This window comes from Poecilia mexicana, unplaced genomic scaffold (genome assembly GCF_051168715.1).
Source record: "Poecilia mexicana isolate PSO_F unplaced genomic scaffold, ASM5116871v1 scaffold_18, whole genome shotgun sequence".
Taxonomy (NCBI): Eukaryota; Metazoa; Chordata; class Actinopteri; order Cyprinodontiformes; family Poeciliidae; genus Poecilia; species Poecilia mexicana.
In genome coordinates, this window is record NW_028263387.1 from 26,034,351 (window position 1) to 26,054,159 (window position 19,809).

A 19,809-nucleotide genomic window follows, 5' to 3' on the forward strand; every position below is an offset into this window, starting at 1 on the left:
TGAATACCAATCTAATTAGTAAATACCAATAAATGCTGATTTAATAAATACCAAATATCCACATTCATTTAGTTCCATAAACCATAAATCATCCCTGCTTTGTTTTACCTGTTTGTTTCTTAGTCAAACGGATCAAATCAAAGATAAACTGTAATTTCTGTATCCAATGACTGCGCTACTCATGTTTAACCGCTAGATGGCAGCATCCACTGGTCTGTCTCAGGATTCAACATGCAGCCTTGAAAAAAATGAAGAAATCTTAAGAAACCTGTTTTACTAATAATACCAGCAGCATGAAATCTACTGTACATAACTCAACCTACTTTAATCCACCAGACAATATGCAAATTAAATGTTAATGATCTGCTTCCAGCTGCTGCTGCTGACCTCCTGACCACCACTCAGGGATCATATTGGATGTTTCTGTTCTCTCTCTTCAGTCTGCAGCTCTGCAGCCCAACATGGAGGAGCTGGTTTGTCTTTTGTTTCGTTTCTCTGATGCCCTAATGTTGGTGCCCTCGATGTGAAACTGATGTCAGCTTCTGTGGCTGCTGGTTCATTTCCTGTTTGAGCTGAGACTCGACCAGCTCTGTCGTTCTCACAGCAGTTCAGATGTGGTGGTTTTTGTTTAACACATTTTCTCATGTTCTGCTGCTGTAAATATTCTGAAGCAGAAACTCAGCACAATTTAGGGAAAGTTTATAGTTGGACTAAACATATTTTATCATATTTACATCTGATAGACAGTAAATATTAACACTCAAAGCATTTTGTTAATTATTTCTTGGCTCAGGGTTTATGGTTTCCTCAGGATGCTGCAGACCTGTAACTGCTCTGTAAGTAAAAGTTTTGAATATAAATGATTTTACTTTCATTTTCCACATGCAGGTTGAATGAGTTACTTTTATGAACGATGGTTTCCTGTTTAATGTCTAAACAAAGTTTCACTCTGTGGTTGGAAATGTTTCAGTTTGACAATGTAAAAGTTTTTACTTCACCAAAAGAAACTTGATCAAACAGAATCTATGTTAGTGAATCACCTTAAACTAATAATATAGTTTTTTATAGACAGAATCAGTGTTGGCATCATTAGTGAAACTGATTCTAGGTTTATTTCCAGTTTGAGGAAGCTGATTTCCTGTGGTTCAGTGACTGTTATGTAATCTAAAGTTGTGGGTTTGAGTCCAACTTTCTCCAAACCTGGATGAAGAACTTAATCCCTGTTGAGTCAATCTGGTTGATTTTTAAAATCAAAATGCTTCTGGCATTAAAGTATGAATAAAATATGACCCTGTGTTTGTTTGACCTTCAGCTGCCTGGATGATTTACATGGTGTGTTAATGTCTGGATAACTAAACACATTTATAATGCAAACCTGCTTTTTCAGGACATAACTCATGTGTTGAAACGATGCAGCTGATCGGTGGTTTTCCCAGTTGTTGTTGCTCAGACTGATTGAATGCAGCAGAAGGTGGATGAACCAGGTGATGATGGCGGCCCGTAACGCCGACAAACAGCTGGTAAAAAGGTAAACAAAGCCAGTTGAGGCTCAGATGTTCAAACACAGCCGAGGCAGAGAGGAAAGAAGATTAAAGTGATGATGATGATGATGATGATGATGATGATGATGATGATGATGATGATGATGATGGCACCACCTGACCTCAGTGAAACTCCAGAACAATATGTAACTTGTGAGGCAGCGACATGTGGATGAACCGCATCACTGAGTTTTTACAGCCTGATCATCGTCAAAGTAAGATTTCAGATTAACAATTTAATCTGCTTTTTAAGCTGACATGATTGGACATGTATGGAATATGAACCTGTGTTTGATCGACTGGAGAAACTCGTTATGAAGAGTTCAGTTATCTTTACGTCTACAGCTGCTGGATCAGAACTGGAGCAAGCAGGAAGTAAAAATCACTCAGCTGAACTTTTCATCAGTAAATCTTTTTATCTTCTTTGTGGTTTCTGACTTGTAAAATGTCCTGATACCTAAAAACACATTTCATGGTTTCATTTCATGGCGCTGACTGCAGTACGTTGTGTTACATTTATGATGCCATCATGATTCTCCTCCAGTGAATCAGCTCCATTGATGTTCTTTGTATTTTTTAGAAAACAATTAACTCTGGTAATTCTAAGTTAAAATGAGAAATGTTTGGTCTGATTTAACTTCAGACTGAGGAGAAAATATGTTTGTGTCTTTTCATTCAGAGTATGTGAATATCTGGACGTACTTTATGCTAATGCCTAGCAAAGAAGTTAAAAATTCAAAAATATCTTCCTCACCCCAGGGGGAAATACGGGATGCATTTCTGTCAAAACCTCTGAAGAGATTTTGTCATCATCGGTGACATGAGGAGGTTTATTCTTTGGATTTGTCTCTAATGTTCTTCATTTTATGAAACGTCCTGCTTAATGAAACAGATATTTAATATTTTATTTATCAGTTATTGAACATTTTTAAGTCTCAGATGTTTCAACCACAGCAGATCAAACTCCAACCTGCTGCTTGAATCTGATTTTAGCTCCGATGTTGTAAACCAGCTTGTTGCTCCCCAAGCAGCTGACTTTGGTCTCCGTTCTTCTGTAAAACATCCATGAGGTCCAACTTCTGCTTTCGAGCAGTACTGTACACTTTAACAAACTGAAAGTGTCTCTAATGAAAACCAGCAGCATAAATTAGCAGCACCAATTAAATCCCTAATTATGAAATTCAGTGTTTTAATATTTATTTTATTTATATTTCATGCCAAAGTTGATATTTGTGTTTTTGAGTCTCACCTGCAAAGCGACATTTTGAGTCAATTGAAGAAGTTTGGATAGTTGAGCAGATCATCAGCGTAGATTCAACTACAAAGTGGATTTTAAGATAATTAAACAACTCCTGTCTGAAAATGAAGTTTGAGCTTCACGTTGACTGAACCCTGTTGACCCGTCGTGGTTTCATGGTTTCATGGTTTCATGGTTTCACGGTTTCATGGTTTCACGGTTTCATGTTTCATGTTTCATGTTTCATGGTTTCATGGTTTCACGGTTTCATGTTTCATGTTTCATGTTTCATGGTTTCATGGTTTCATGGTTTGTACTGGGAATGATGGAAATCGTTGTTGGCCATCAGCTAAACTCTCTGGTCCAAACGTCCGTCTGTTTATCTAAATTCAGATAAAAATCTACATTACAGATAAAACTGACTACTGACTGCAGCTGCTTGAACAAAAAGCAAAACTATTTCCTTTAATAAGCAGGTAGAGTGAGAACGTCCTCACTGCTGCAGGTGTGTGACTTGGCACAAACTCAGGAAACAGTAAAAAAAAATCTGCTTCATAGACCCAGAGGCAGATCTTTGTTTTCTGATCGGAGGCCCTGAAATGTGTTTTAGATCATTTGTTTGGTGATTTCATAGATGTTGGATGGTGTAAAAACATGAATCATTCACTCACGCAGTCTGACTTGTTTGGCAATAAGAGAAAACGGAACTGAAAGCATTTTTTCAACTTTTGAAGCGCAGCAGCTCGTCTGACTGGAGTCCTTCTCGACGGTAAAAGCAAATTATAACATGTTTTAATGTCCTGATTTACTTTAGCGAATATTTTTCTTTTATTCTTTATATTTTAAAGGGTTTTGGTTTTAAAGTTTTTGTCTTATAAAAGCAAATCCAGAGAGAATTTAGTAAATTTAGTTTGAAAAAAGTTTTACCTTAACCTTTTGGATTTTGTGTCGTCAAAAAAAAAAAAAAAAATCACAATGTTTTTAAATTTGCCATTTAAACTTAAAGTGCATCTGTGCAAAGGTTTGAAGATGAAATGTATGTTTATCAAGATTACAGCATGAAACACAAATAATGTAGACGTCTCACACAGCATGTTATTTCATTTTACAATTTCCTTAAATATGTTCATATTATTTTCTGAATAAATCACAACAAATAGCATTTAATCATACAGAAGATGAATCCTAGAACTGCACAGATGTCACATTTTGTTACATTAAAAGATGAGACAAAATGTGTCTGATTTTATTACATCGTCAGCAATAAAGAGACGAGGCAAGAAAAAATCTGAGATGGGTCGGCATGACGGGAAATCCAAGATATGTAAGTATTTTCACTTGAAATTGATAAGTAGGAGTTCAAACTGTTTAATGTTTGTATGAATGAAGAAAAGTGATGAATGAAGACGTACAGAAAGTCCAGATCAGCGATATCACAGCTCTCTCATTTCCTGTCTGCGGTAAAAACCACAGAGGAATATTTAGTTCTGCTTGATGACTTCAAGGTCAACATGATTCAATTTTGGATATTTTATTCTTACTTCACAGCCACTAAAATCATGTGACCAAGTTTAGAAGAGCTAAACTCCTTTCCTGCTTTGATTTTTAGAAAATAAGAAAAGTTTTGAATTTGTAGAAATGAATTTGAACATTAAACCTGTAAAACTTCAATTTATTTCAAATTGGTCCCAGTAAATCAGCTCAGTTTGACTGTTTTAGTTTGTTTCTCCTGGTGCATCCAGTTGCCATCAGTTTGCTGCTGCTGACTCTGTGCTGCAGCCGCATCGCTGCTGCTAGTCTGAAGGAGCATCTGGCCGAATGCCTGGAGGACAAAGACTACGACGTCCTGCTGGAGACGCTGAGAAACGGCCTTCCACGCATCAACACCTCCAATCATGTCGTTATTGTTGGGGCTGGCATGGCTGGACTGACCGCGGCTAAACTGCTTCAAGATGCTGGACACGAGGTACATGTGACCCATTTATCACCCACAGGGGAAAATATAGTGTGAATAAAGCGAAGAGGTGTTAGGCTGGAGGCGTGTGAAGGTCCTCAATGAAAAATAAAACAGAGGAGAAACATGTAAACAAAACTATGTTCAAATTTCCACAGTAAGATTTACCCTGTGTGATAATCTGATCATCGTTACTGGATGATCGGCTCCCTGTTCTCTGAAACGGCTTGTTGAGGTAACTGACCTCATAACCATCAGTTATTAGAGACGGCTGCTGCCGTCATTTGAAGGATTCATAGCAGAAAAAGAACATAAAGTTTAGCAACTGATAAAAATAGTCCAGAGATTCTCTCCAAAAGTAGTTTCCTACATTAGTTTATTCATTATTCATTGATATTTATATGTAATACTGCAAGTGCATGACAGAACTGTGTAATAACCAAATAACTCCTAAAGCTCACATTATTTATTGGACAGGTGACCATAGTGGAGGCCAGCGGCCGCGTTGGTGGACGAGTGGAAACCTACAGGAACGAGAAGGAGGGCTGGTACGCCGAACTGGGAGCCATGAGGATCCCAAGTTTTCACCAGTGAGTTTTCCACACAAATGTAAACTTTCTAAATCATCAAACTGTCAATAAATGTGAATAGAGAAGCTGCAGAAAGCTTTGTGGATTCATTCATGTCCAGTAAATCAAAGGCGAAGCAAAGAAACTTTAGAAAAGTGGAGGTTAAACAAGAGTTCTGGTTGGAACATGAAAACTATCGTCTTTTTCAAACAGGTTTTATGTCTTTGAAGGTTTTGACTCAGTTTCTATCTGCCAACAGCATCGTCCTCTGGTTTGTGGAGCAGCTGGGCCTGAAGCTGAGCAAGTTCACGATGGACGACAACAACACATATTACCACGTCAACGGCGTGAAGAAGAGAACGTATGCAGTCAAAGCGAACCCCGACATCCTGCAGTTCAACGTGCAGGACAGCGAAAAGGGGCGATCAGCCGACCAGCTGCTGCAAGCAGCTCTGCAGAAGGTCAGTGGAGAAAATCACAACTATTTTCACTCGTAGCTGCAGTTTGGAGTGAGCTTTGATGGGTTTTTTATTTGAGTAATGACAGGAAGTACAGTTATAAAACATTGTCCAAGGACTTTTGGATGCATCCCTGACCCAAACACATTCACACACACCAACACCTGAGAGAGTTCTGCAAAAACTTGATGTTTCTATAAAACTGGTGGAAAACAAACAAACATGGATCAACAGGGATGCCTGAAAAAAATAAATAAAAAACAGGTCAGGTGAAAATCTTCTGAAACACCTATGCTAATGTTTTATATTTGGTATTTAATATATTTTCTATGAAGCCTAAATTAAGATTCTTTCATATTAGGAAACTATATAATTACCTTTTAGTTTTAAAAGTAGTGAACGTTTTATTTGTTCTTGCCCCTTTCTGTGGCGCCCCTGCACACCTGGAGCCCCCAGCCAGGCAGAGCAGGGCGCCAGGCGATAAAGGAGGTATGGAGCTACATTCCTGCAAACGTAAAGCAAGATGAGATCATGTTGTGACACGCAACGCAGATAATGAGCTGGAGTCACGCAGCAAGTCCAGAGCTGATTGTTGAATGCCCTGTAGGTTTGTTTTGTTCATGGCGTCAAAACTAAAGACTTCAGGCAGTAAAGATTTGTGTGGAGGACAAACATACTGTAACCTATGTGAATCTACCTTTATCAGCTAAAATGTGGTGGAGCAAATTTCCATCTTCCTGTAATTTGTATTTCTTTAAAAACCCAGAAGAACTAAAACATTACTGGTTGCAGCGACAGCAACCATAAAACCTCAGGGGGTTTTTCGCTTCATTAATCTTGAAGTTTTTCTTTCCTTCTCGTAGGTCAGAGATGAAGTGGAAGCTCACGGCTGCAAGGCTGCGCTGGAAAAGTACGACCATTACTCTGTGAAGGTAAAGCTCAGCGTCGCTTCAGCAGGTTTATCACTTTAACCTGGTAGATAAAGGATGAAAACAGCTGAAACCTGGTGCATTTCAGATTTATTCACATTTATGGGACCAAATATAATTTGAAGTTTATTTTAATTCTCATTAATGGTAAAGGCCAGAAATAAGAAAAACCCTGAAATTGGACAGAAAGGAGGTTTTAAACCCAACAAACAGTGACATCAGTTTTAACTTGAACCTAAAATAATAACTTTGTGATTAAATATAACGTTTTCTTTTTTAAAGAACATTTACTTCTGCATGATGTGTTTTTCATCTCACTGTTTGGCTCTGTAGGTTTGGAAATAAGGAAAATCGTCACATTAATATTTCTTTCTCTGCTTTTAACAGGAATATTTGAAAGAAGAAGGAAATCTGAGCCTAGAGGCCATCAGGATGATCGGGGAGCTTCTTAACGAGCAGAGCATGATGTACACCGCGCTGACCGAGATGATCTACGACCAGACGGACATCAGCGACGACGTCACGTAAGAGCAGAGCTACGGCACAGCAGGAGGCCAGAATATTTCAATATTCACACTACGCACAGAGCAGTTCATGGTTTCACTTTCAGATCAAACTGAGTTTTACTGACTTCAGTCAAAAACAACAAACACAAAGTATCTAAAATAACCATTTTTTGTTCCACATGATATTTTTTATTACCACATAAAAGCTTCAGAAAACAATACATAGAATCTAATTTTCTGTATTAGATGTACCTGCAGCTCTTCTCCTGCTGAATAGTGCGTCCAGTTTAACGAGACGTTTTCTCTGCTGGGCGAGTTGCCAGAACGAAGCTGCAGCAAAACAAAATGATTCATGGCTGGAGACTCTTGACTTGCCTGAACCTGTGTGTGAGACGTATAGCCTGCTGAAAATGAAATGAAACACAATGTATGTCTCCTACCAAACCTTTTGTGTTCATAATTAAAATGAACACAACTACAGCAGAAAACATCTCCAGCTTCATCCAGCCAAAGAAAGGTTTTAATCCACAGGCATTTTAGTTGATTTGTAAATAAGTTTTTAAACTTGTCCTGGTTTAGGTTTTGTTCCCTAACATATCATTCATCAGAAGTTATGATTTTTGATGGCTCCTCACTGGGGAAACCAGTGAGGGAGGACAAGAAAGAAAAAACTAAACACTGAAAATTCAGCCAAACCCAGAAAATCAAAATTCTAATTCTGTTAAATCCAATCCAAAGTATCAATTACCAAATCTTTATTTATTATTACAAAACAACAACATGTTAGGATGAGTCTTGGTTCTGACCCAGTGTGTCCTGGTGTCTGAAGGTACTATGAGGTGACCGGTGGCTCGGACCTCCTGCCCAGAGCTTTTCTCTCGCTGCTTCATGGTCCGATCCTCCTGAACTCCAAGGTCCAGCGCATCAGCCGGTCAAACGGCGGCGTCACCGTCTCCTACCAGGCGGACCAGGAGTCCTCTCTGCGCCACGTCGACGCCGACGCCGTCCTGGTGACGACCACCACCAAAGCAGCTCTGTACATGGACTTCGACCCGCCGCTGTCCGTCCAGAAGATGGACGCTCTGAGGTCGGTCCACTACGACAGCTCCACCAAAATCCTGCTGACCTTCAGCCAGAGGTTCTGGGAGAAGGACGGCATCAGAGGGGGGAAGAGCGTCACCGACCGGCCCACCCGCTTCATCTACTACCCGAGCCACGGTTTCCCCGGAAACGACTCCATCGGCGTCCTGCTGGCCTCCTACACCTGGTCTGACGACTCCCTCCTCTTCCTCGGCGCCAGCGACGAAGAGCTGAAGGAGCTGGCTCTCAGAGACCTGGTGCTGCTGCACGGTGACAGGATCCGGTCTCTCTGCACCGGGGTCCTGGTGAAGAAGTGGAGTCAGGACCCGTTCAGCCACGGCGCCTTCGCTCTCTTCACGCCGTACCAGCACCTGGAGTACGCAGCGGAGCTGTTCAGGAGCGAAGGCCGGGTTCACTTCGCCGGAGAGCACACGGCCTTCTCACACGCCTGGATCGAGACGGCCATGAAGTCGGCCATCCGGGCCGCCGCCAACATCAACAAGGAGGCCGCCATGTTTTCAGACAGATGCAGGGGGAGAGACGAGCTCTGAGACGAGTTTTTACTAAATAACAATCAGATTCTGTTCATTTCTAAGTGAGAAACATTTTGTAATTTGTTTTATTTGGGTTTTTATTTAGTTGCATTTATTGGTGATTCAACAGGGAAACGTTATGCTGGAGTTAAATTATTGTCTGTATAAAGACATTTTCCTCCCTATGGAAGATGATGAAGGCCACAAAAAAATATTCTCACTTTAATCTCAGACTTTTGTTATTAAAGTCAGAATTATGAGGAAAAATGTAAAAGTTCTGAGAAAAACGTCAGAACTCTGAGATTAAAGTTAAAATGATCAGGATTCTTTTTTTCCAGTGGCCCTGAATGTCTTCTGTAAAACTCTGCAAATAAAAAAATAGTTTTTATCATTTTGTTTCTAAATTAATTTATTCTGCAAGTCTTACCTTCTCAAATGTTGGTATAAAAGACCTGAGACTTTACAATTACTTGTATTATTCATGAATTAAATTCAGATATACACACATTTCAGAAGGAGTGTGTTCATTTTTCCACCTGGTCGTTTTTCCACCTGGTCGTTTTTCCACCTGGTCGTTTTTCCACCTGGTCATTGTCACAATCTAATCATGTTCCGTCTTTCAACCACAGATTAATACCAAGAGCAACAACTAAGAAAACACGAGAGTTTTATAAATATGCATGCAATAACTGCAAAGGATTATTTAAAAAATACATTATAAAATATAAAAGATGCAGTTAACCATTATGTTTTAGGATCAAACTCAAACTAAAGAAGAAAATTAAAAAACAAAACATATAAATAAGACATTAAACAAGAACCACAGAACAAAAACAGCAAAAAACTGAAACCAGCAAAAGCACAAAGCAGCTTTACTGCAGATCCTTAGACTTTTATAAATATCTGAGCTACAAACAACTTTATTAAGTGTTTTTTCCATCTCTGCTCTTATTTGCTCATTTATTTCCATATTCTTGGACATTTTTTTGCACAAATATGCAGAGCAGTTTGTACAGTTTTTGTGGACAGTCTCACTCAGTTGCACATTTATTAGAATCTGAATATGCTCATTTTTCATATCTGCAGTATTTTCCTGCCATACATTTGACCTGGATGTAGTTTTTATTTTATTTTCTACTATGATTGTTTTCTTTATGTATATCTGCTTCCATCTGCTGCTGCTGACCTCCTGACCACCACTCAGGGATCATATTGGATGTTTCTGTTCTCTCTCTTCAGGCTGCAGCTCTGCAGCCCAACATGGAGGAGCTGGTTTGTCTTTTCTTTCGTTTCTCTGATGCCCTAATGTTGGTGCCCTCGATGTGAAACTGATGTCAGCTTCTGTGGCTGCTGGTTCATTTCCTGTTTGAGCTGAGACTCGACCAGCTCTGTCGTTCTCACAGCAGTTCAGATGTGGTGGTTTTTGTTTAACACATTTTCTCATGTTCTGCTGCTGTAAATATTCTGAAGCAGAAACTCAACACAATTTAGGGAAAGTTTATAGTTGGACTAAACACATTTTATCATATTTACATCTGATAGACAGTAAATATTAACACTCAAAGCATTTTGTTCATTATGCTGCAGACCTGCTAACTTCTCTGTAAGTAAAAGTTTTGAATATAAAAGATTTTACTTTAATTTTCCACATGCAGGTTGAATGAGTTACTTCTAATCAGCCTCGTCCTTTTAAATAATTGGTTTATTTAATGGCTCAAACATACAGAACAACTAGCAGCTGTGAGAAGGTCAAGCTGTCAACAGATGTGAAGAAATATGTTGGTCAAACCTGTCCTACTTCATTTTGAGGAACGTTCCTCAGAAAACAGGTTGGTGCAGAAATAAAGAAAGCAAAACACTGGGAGGCTGGTGGGTGAAGCTAAGAACACATATATATGACTGAACAAATCATTTTCAAGTATTAATACAAACTTTAGGCCATGCAGGTTGTGACACTGACCACTTAGGGCTGAAGTTAGACTGGTCTGCAAAAACAGCCTCATATCCAGAGACTGGAACCAACTGGGAATAAATAAAAACTAATGAGAATTAAAATGAAGCCCTGTGGAACGCCACAGAGAAGAGGAGGAAAATACAAGGATAGAAAAACTTTGGCCTGTTGAGTCAAATATTTGAATCACTGCAGAATCCAACTTCCTGGTGATGAAGAGAGAAAAACTTTGACTTACTATCTGAATCCAGAAAGTATATTTAAAGTACATGAATAATTCATCTATTCCTGGTTGGAGATGGAAAGTGAAACTAACTTCACTCCCAGACCAACAGGCTCCTCTGTTGCCTTGTTTCCCTAAAAATGTGACAAATCTGGAAACTTTTCTAAATTCCTGAAGAAGCATCGGTTACTTTTTTGAGCGTTTTATCAAGTCCAGAGGGCCCCAAAGAGCTTCACACTACACTCAGTCATCCACTCATTCACTCATTCACTCATTCACTCATTCACTCATTCACTCATTCACTCATTCAGTCATTCACTCATTCAGCCATTCAGTTATTCACTCATTCAGTCATTCAGTCATTCACACACTGATGGTGGACAGCTACTGGACAGTAGCACAGCTGCCCTGATGGAGGTGAGGCTGGTTGCAGCGGCGCCTCCAGGCCCTCTGACCAACACCAGCCCAATTTTTACAGCTTATCTGCAAAAAAAACATGATTTGGGATTTGACTAGGACTATGCTCTTTATCGTAAAACTTTAGCTTATGACTTTAATGCAAAGCTCTTCATTTGATGCTAAAGCTGTGAAGTTCATCTATTAGACATTCTTTGGAAGTATTATCAGATTCCTCACACAAGTGTAACATATTTTTGTTTTTACTCCTTCTTTGGTGTTTCAAGTGGGACTTTGACGATTGGGAAACGGTCATCGTCAACTTGAGAAATCCCAAAACATTACAGTTTACTAAACAGCAGAGTCAAGTGGTTTTTCTGAAATCGAAAGTATTTTTCTTACTTCTCATTTTTCCTCCCTCCAGGCAGAACTCCTGCTGGCAGAAATCACTTCAGGCATGTGACAAGAAAATGTTTGGTTACCATATAAAAGATTAAAAATTAATCTTTGGAACGTTTCCTTGTTTCCACTCGTCATCAGGCAGATTTCACTGCGTCAGCTGATTGAATGATGTGTTGGAGAAACTTCCTATATTCAGAGAGCTGCATCGCACTGATGTGAAGTTTTCAGTATTTAACCTCTGGTGGTTTTGTTGAACCATCATCAGCTATTAAATATGAGGAAAGTTGGCACATGCTAAAAAGCCGTTGCTGCATTAAAGAGCTTTTACTGGTTGATCATGAGACCTAAGCAGTTGATCAACTGGTTGCATGACTTGATGAAAAGTGAAACCAAACATCAAACCAAGGTCGTCCCATCTGGGAGGGTCTGAGGGGAGGGAGCGATAGAAAAGAGACGGCGTCTCCATCGGGGAGCAGCATTCCTGCTGCAGCAGATGAGCTCCTCTTCAGGTGAGTTTATTTCATTTATCCTCTTATAAAAGTGAAATGAGAGAAGAAATATGAGCCGCAGATGGATAACCAGAGATAAACAGACATCAAACTCATCTTAGACGTCATTTTACTGGATTTATTCTCTTAAAATGTAACTAAACATGACCAGAAAAATGCTAAACATGTTTACACTGCTTTGTGTTTCCTGCTTCACCTGCTCACTGTTTTCCTCTTTTTTCTCAATGTTTACTATAGAATATTTAAGATGGGGCATCATGTGCTGCTCTGGGTCTTATGTAAGTATTTCATAACTTTTCTGAAAGTTGGGAGTTAAAATCCCAGATCTGTTGTTTTCTGTATATTTATAGTTTAGACACAGTCAATAAATCTGTTATTGAAAAGTCGATTTATTGTATTGCTCTGCAAAATCCTTTATTCCTGTTAATTATGATGATTACAGTTAATGAAAACATGACATTTACATTCTGGGTGTTTCATCCCACCAATAAAAATCATTTTATACAGAAATGGAAACCTGAATAAAAACCTGGTCCAACTTCAGAAAGTCCTTTAATCTGAAATGGACATATATTCTAATTTATTAAATATTACTTATTTCTGAATATTCAACCTGTATTTAGAGAAACTTGTCCCTGAAAGTTTATAGAAATGACTTTGAATAATCTGGGGTTTTTTTCTGAAATAAAAAAATACATGCACTAAATGCAATTTGAGTTTTTGCTTGAATTTTTAAATGAACAACATAAAATTGCTTTAAAATGCCTGGATTTGTCCCTTTCCACCAGTTTCCTGTGCATACATTGTAAAATAAAGCTTAAAATGTTTGTTTCTGTGTCTGCAGGTCCTCTGCTGCTGCTCAGCGTGTGCAGACCCGCCGCTGCGGTCAGCGTGAAGGAAGACCTGGCCAGATGCCTGAACGACACCGACTACAGCGACCTGATGCACACGATGACCCACGGCCTCCCCGCCATCAAAACGCCTCATCATGTCGTGATCGTCGGAGCCGGCATGGCTGGACTGACGGCCGCCAAGCTGCTGCAGAAAGCAGGACATCAGGTCAGACAGGCAAACGTCGATTTGAAGTTTTTTCAGGTGTTTTTGTTAGATGGCAGATAATAAATATCTCACATGTTTGTCATTGTAGCTTAAACACAATCTGATCCTTATCATTGTGTTTAAGCTGGAAGCTTAAATGGCCCCTTGGTGTGATTACTGTAACTACAGTTAATAAAAAGTATCCAGCTGCCTTCTGATTTAGTATTTTATGTCCTGGATTATGAGGAATCACCAGGGTTTATTTATATTCCTCTGATTTAAGCACGAGTCGTCAAGAAACCTGAAGAAACCATCACTACTAAAACTGTTTAAAGTTTAACTTCAAGCTCTTAAAACTCTAATGTGCTTGAACTGGTTTGAATGAAACCCCGTCAATTTGTGGTTTAGTTTTTGTAGATTTTGCCAATTTTTCTGTCAAACAAAACTCAAAATTTTAAAAGCACCAATCAGTTACTAAGACAAATGACTCCAATAAACCGTATCTCTGTTGTCTATGCCAGTGATTTTACTGTGTTATCTATTTCTATTACCTCTTAAGAATCAATACTTATACAAAGTAAGACAGTCCTGGCTATTTGGTGACCCCTGACCCTGTTACTGATTGGTTGATGTTTGGAAAAGGTGACCATAGTGGAGGCCAGTGGTCGTATTGGAGGCCGAGTGCAAACCCACAGGAATGAAAACGAGGGCTGGTACGCCGACCTGGGAGCCATGAGGATCCCCAGTTATCACTAGTAAGTCCAGATTAAAACCAACGTGAGGTTAGAAACCTCAAATCCTAAAGAAGTGAAGAAAACTGACAAGTTGTTTCATTAAAACTGAAAAATGAAATGATGTCGATCTCTATTGATGTGAAACATAAAACAGTTCAGACAAAAACTCATCAACATATCTGTCAACAGCATCGTCCGCTTCTTAATCGAAGAATTTGGTTTGAAGATGAATAAATTTCACATGGTCGACACGAACACCTTCTACTACGTTCACGGCCTGCGGCCGAAAACCTTCGCCGTGATGCAAGACCCCGACGTTCTGAAGTACAACCTGCCGAAACGAGAACGCCACATCGCGCCGCTAAAGCTGCTGGAGATGGCTCTGCGAAAGGTACGAACAGGAAACATCGACTGAAACTCAAACAGCACTGCTCTTTGTTACTGACGTTTTGTTTCTGCAGGTCAAAGAAGAGGTCAAGGCTCACGGCTGCAGAGCAATGCTCAAGAAATACGACCATTACTCTGTAAAGGTGAACCACTGCTGACATCACAATCTGAGATCAGAAACCCAACGAAGCCACAGAAACAGGCTTGAGTTACGTTTTCTCAGCAAAACTCACAGAAAGTCATTAAAATGTTATAAACGAGGCTCCATGAAGGAAGAGCAGCTCAAACAGATGCATTTCTTCCTCCTAAATAAAAAACAAATATAAACTCAAGAAAGCAGGAAACAACTGAAGAATAAATCAAAGCATTTTATAGATTTTATAGTAGAAATTACTCAACATATAAAACGTCCAAACAGGGAGAGAAACTCCACAACATTTGGTAAATGAGCAAAATAGGTCAAACTTCTGAACTTCATGTTACATTTATTACATTTTGCTGGCACAGCTGAGACTTAAGGAAACTCACTAAGGCAGCAAAACATTTTTATCTTTGCTGTAAAAGTAAATGGCTCATTAAATATTAAAAATGTGCTAAGTTGCATATTTTTAGTCTACAGATTTTGTTTTATTCACATAATAAAGCTTAAAGCTAACCTCTGGAAGTGAAAAACTTAGATTGTACTTTTCATTTTAATAAATAATACATGTTACAAAGAGCTTCAAACAAGAAAATGGAGGAATGGATGTAAAATGGAGTAATGTCGTTGTAATTCTTGTAATAAACGCCAGAGGTCCTCAGTCGTCCGTTTTTCCAAATCAGTCTCCGTTTCTACGTCAGATTCTCATCGCTCATTTTTCTGATTTTATTTTCCTTTCACAACTTCAGAGTTTATGATAAGACATTAAAAGTCTGTTATACTATTACCTGTTGTAATATTCTGACTGGTTTAATGGATTTACAGCAAATGTTAGAGTCTGGACCAAACAATCATTAACTTGAGCATATTCTGCTTTGAAAATTATTTTTAATGAGTTTAAAGTCCAGTTTGATACCTGATTACAAAGACATGAAATCACAAAAATAACAAAGTCTGGCCTTTTGGAAAGGTATATCTCACAAACTATCATTTGAGAATTTGAACATTTTAGCTTGAACTTTAACTTAGACCTGATCAAACAGGACATGCCACAGACTCAGAAATAAAACAGATTAGGAAGTGGACAAGCAAACCGGGGGAAGTCAAATAATTGTTATTGTAAAAAGTGATGAGATCAATAACTTGCAGGAAGTGAAGCTAACCAGCTGAAACTCAGCAGTTTTATCAGTTTGTTTCTGTTTTCTGCAGGAATATTTGCTGACTGAAGGCGGTCTGAGCGCAGAGGCAGTGAGGATGATCGGGGATCTGCTGAACGAGAACAGCCTCATGCATCTGGCTTTGACTGAGATGATCTACATCGAGAACGACGTCAGCGACACCACCACGTAAGAACATTTTCATTTCTCTAAACCAGCACAGCCAGCTGGGAGAAGCTTTGTCTCCAAATGGGTTTATCTGTGGGATTGATGCAAAACTATTCAAGTTAAAGACAGACAGTGAGAAACCAAAAAACTTAGATATTAAATTAAATAAAAACTATTTCTGTGCGAGTTGTTTTGCTTTAAGTACCGTTTTCTGATTCTGCTTTAGTGTAAATTATTTGTTGCTTTTTTGTTTTATTGTGTTTTTGTCTATTTTCTTTCACCCCTTTCGGTGATTTCATATTTCAGGTATAAAATGATGCATTTTGATACGTTTCATAGTTACATTAAATAAAAACACAACTTCAGATTTAGACATTAATAAATGCTCCAATGCTTCAGTTTATGATTCCCAAATGATCACAAATATGATAACCAGTAATTTTTTCTACACTTGTTTTTATTTTATTCTTAGTTTATTTTATTCAAATGTTTTTTTTCATTTTATATTTTTATGTTCAGCTTTTACTTGATTTTTATTCTTCTCTAGGCTTTTCTGTTTTCTGACTTATTTTAGTTTTTTATATCAATATATCAAAGCAACACATATAACAAAATGATAAAGAGATGAGCTCATTTTGACCCGTTTTGTCTGAAGGTATGATGAAATAACTGGAGGGACGGATCTCCTGGCTAAAGCCTTCCTGACGGTCCTGGACGGTCCCATCCTTCTGGACTCCCGGGTCAGGCGGATCCAGCGGACCCATAAGGGCGTGACCGTCTGGTATCAGAGGGAAAACGACCCGTCTTTAGAAAGTCTGCAGGCCGACGCTGTGCTGGTCACCACGACGGCCAAAGCTGCCCTCTTCATAGAGTTTGATCCGCCGCTCTCCACCAGAAAGATGGAGGCCATGCGCGCCGTTCACTACGAAAGCTCCACCAAAATCATCCTCACTTTTAAGGAAAAGTTCTGGAAGAGCGACGGCATCATCGGAGGGAAGAGCATCACAGACAGACCCACTCGCTTCATCTACTACCCCAGCCACAGTTTCCCAGGAAACGACAGCATCGGCGTCCTGCTGGCCTCCTACACCTGGGGCGACGACTCACGGCTCTTCCAGGGAGCCAGTGATGAGGAGCTGAAGGAAATGGCCCTCAGGGACCTGACGCACATCCACGGCGATCACGTCCGGGGCCTCTGCACCGGCGTGATCGTGAAGAAGTGGGAACTGGATCCGTACAGCCTGGGCGCGTTCGCTCTGTTCGCGCCGTACCAACACATCGAGTATTCTGCAGAGCTCTTCAGGCATGAAGGACACATTCACTTTGCAGGAGAACACATGGCTTTTCCTCACGCGTGGATTGAAACGTCCATGAAATCTGCGATCAGGGCAGCTCAGAATATTAATGACGCCGCGCACAAAGATTCCCGCAAAACCGAACTGTAAGAAACCGAGTCTGAGACAAAGTGACGTTCAACCTTCTTCACATTTAACAAAACTGATGTCAAATGTGTGCAGGTAGTACATTTGCACCACAGTTGATTTACATAAAACTTGTTTAATTTTGTAAATGTGGGGGTGAGGTTGACCTTGGATGCCCTCTGGAAACATTTTCATAAACTTTAAAATAATAGCACACACTTTTTTTTTTTTTTGCTGCACTAACATTTGACACTAATTTCGTTTAATTTGAAAAAAATCACAATTTCCAACGATACATTTGGCCCGTTTGATTGTCGTCCACCTCATTTTATTCCTTTACTTCATACAGTCTGAGTTCAGTTCATTTTAAAGTCCCAGTTCACAACAAATATTTCAGAGGCTCTTAGAATCAGATCTGATTCATGTGCAGAAATATGACCAAATTAAGCCAATTGTATATATTAAAATACAAATGAATGCATTTCAATCCTAGTTAAAATAAATAAATCATGCAATAAAGTTGGTCAAAATAGCAACAGAAGCTCAGTCCGGATTTCTCCATGAACAAAACACGAAATGTTGGAGATGTTTTTCTAAATCTGTTGTAGATCAGATTTAGGAATCAGATTTAGAAATCAGATTTAGGAATCAGATTTAGGAATCAGATTTAGGAATCAGATTTAGGAATCAGATTTAGGAATCAGATTTAGGAATCAAACTGTATGCAAAGGAAAAGTGACGTTGATATGAGTCTTACCTGTAACTGGATTTTATAGTTTTTCAGAAATGTTTTATTTGACTCTGATGAATGTAATGTTACACAACAAGATGACTTTTGTTTACAGTTGCATCCAAAACTGAAGTAAAACTCAAAGGTTTGTTCATGATACTATGAGGAAACTATAAATGTTTGTTTTACTTCTACATTAAATGCATGAAATGTTTTAAACTATAAAGACTTTTAAACATTGCAGGATTACAAGAACAGCCAGTAGAAATAAATGCTCTTCTGCAAGATGTATTGTTCTTTTTTGGTGATATTAACGAGTCTGTATTTATTAAACATAAATGGGGAATTTATTTTATACTGGGGGAAAAGCTGCCATTATCCTGTCCATTTGCTCTCAGTCGTGTTAAGTTGTAGCTAAAGTTTAATATCTGCTCTGCAGGTGACGTTTTCTTTCTGATGTGGGAGTTAAGTTACTGTTTACATGGAGTTTCTTCTTAAATGTTGCTACTTAAAATTTGGATTTCAAAGCGTCGCTTGTTGCATTGACCAAAACTTTTGCATTGAATACAATTGACTGTATAAAAATGTAAATTTTTTATTTTCTTTATGTGTTGAATTTACAGACAAAGCACCAAAATGATTTCTGTGTTGCTCTGAAACAGAAGTTTAAATCTCAGCTACTGTCTTTGGTTACTGTCTTCTATTGTTTCCTTAAGTTGTGAAATATTTTTACTTTGTGCCAGGAGGGAAGTGAGGCATCATGTAAATATTCAAAATAAATAATAAAAAAATGACCAGAGATTTCTAAATCTGAAAAATATAAGAGAAAAAACTCTGTCATGTTTTCTTGAATTAAAAATAAAAAAATGTTCTATAGAATAAATGCAAACAGCAGCAACTATCGAGAGAAAGCAGGGAAGGGATGAAGTGAAAGGGTTAAAAATGAAAATGAAAAGAAAATTGTTTTAATAAGATGTTTTTTATCTATACAACACAAAGTCCAGAGGATCAAAACTGAGAAATAATATGTAAAAATGTATGTAATATAAATCCATTATTATTTATTTATCATCAGAAAAACTAAAACAAGCCAATTTATGAGCAGAAATACAGATTAAGAAAGAAGCAACAGGTTTAAATACATAACAGTTCAACCGTAGTTATAAAACAGGTTATATTTGATACAAAAATAAAAATCTGAGGATGTGATCAGCAGAGTTGATCTCGTCGAGCCGTTAGCTCTGCAGCTAACACTCCTGAGCATTTAAACGCAAGCAAACAGTGTTTACAGCTTTGTGGAAAGTATGTAAAATGTTTTCTATTTTTAGAAAACATGATAAAATGTTTTCTATCACACAAAGAGTCAAATATAATAGAACTAGGAGCAACACTAATTATTCACACTGATGTTTTCACACTTATTTCTCTAAATTATGATTATTTTCTGCTTACATCTGACAGAAACACATTTATTATTATATTAGGATTTCAAACAACTGAAAAAGTTCACACAGGAAATATGCTAAATGCCTATTTAGATGTTTTTAAAACTGTACTTTTATTCTGAAAAGTGAGTCTCATCGAAATATATTTTCTGATTTACCGACTGTGACAGAGGACGTTTTACAAAAGATTATTAAAAATAACTTCACTGGCATGAATGCACTAGTTTAGGTCATGCCCCAACATTTCAACTGGAAACAAGTAAAAGTTTAGATTTTTTTTTACTTTAAAGTCATTCAGCAAA

The 19,809-nt window shown here is 38.4% G+C and overlaps 2 protein-coding genes across 4 annotated transcripts; both read left to right on the plus strand.

Annotated features, from left to right (window-relative positions):
* The first annotated feature begins 585 nt into the window (after nt 1-585).
* LOC106926809 (L-amino-acid oxidase-like) lies at nt 586-9,314 on the plus strand. Of its 3 annotated transcripts, none has more exons than XM_015001943.2 (9): nt 586-836; nt 1,388-3,547; nt 4,040-4,102; nt 4,521-4,744; nt 5,210-5,322; nt 5,561-5,762; nt 6,623-6,691; nt 7,076-7,212; nt 8,024-9,314. In XM_015001943.2, the coding sequence occupies exons 3-9, from the start codon at nt 4,072-4,074 to the stop codon at nt 8,823-8,825; spliced, it is 1,578 nt and encodes a 525-aa protein (XP_014857429.2). In that variant the 5' UTR covers nt 586-836; nt 1,388-3,547; nt 4,040-4,071; the 3' UTR covers nt 8,826-9,314. The 3 variants fall into 3 exon arrangements, with proteins under 3 accessions (XP_014857429.2, XP_087871640.1, XP_014857430.2); XM_088015514.1 differs by having other exon boundaries at nt 1,388-1,756; XM_015001944.2 differs by having other exon boundaries at nt 1,388-1,528.
* Nucleotides 9,315-12,201: 2,887 nt separating this feature from the next.
* Nucleotides 12,202-18,747, plus strand: LOC106926808 (L-amino-acid oxidase-like). Its single transcript, XM_015001942.2, has 8 exons — nt 12,202-12,288; nt 12,526-12,566; nt 13,133-13,347; nt 13,969-14,081; nt 14,250-14,451; nt 14,522-14,590; nt 15,796-15,932; nt 16,567-18,747. Exons 2-8 carry the CDS (start codon nt 12,536-12,538, stop codon nt 17,354-17,356), a joined length of 1,557 nt encoding a protein of 518 aa, XP_014857428.2. The 5' UTR covers nt 12,202-12,288; nt 12,526-12,535; the 3' UTR covers nt 17,357-18,747.
* The last annotated feature ends 1,062 nt before the right edge of the window (nt 18,748-19,809 follow it).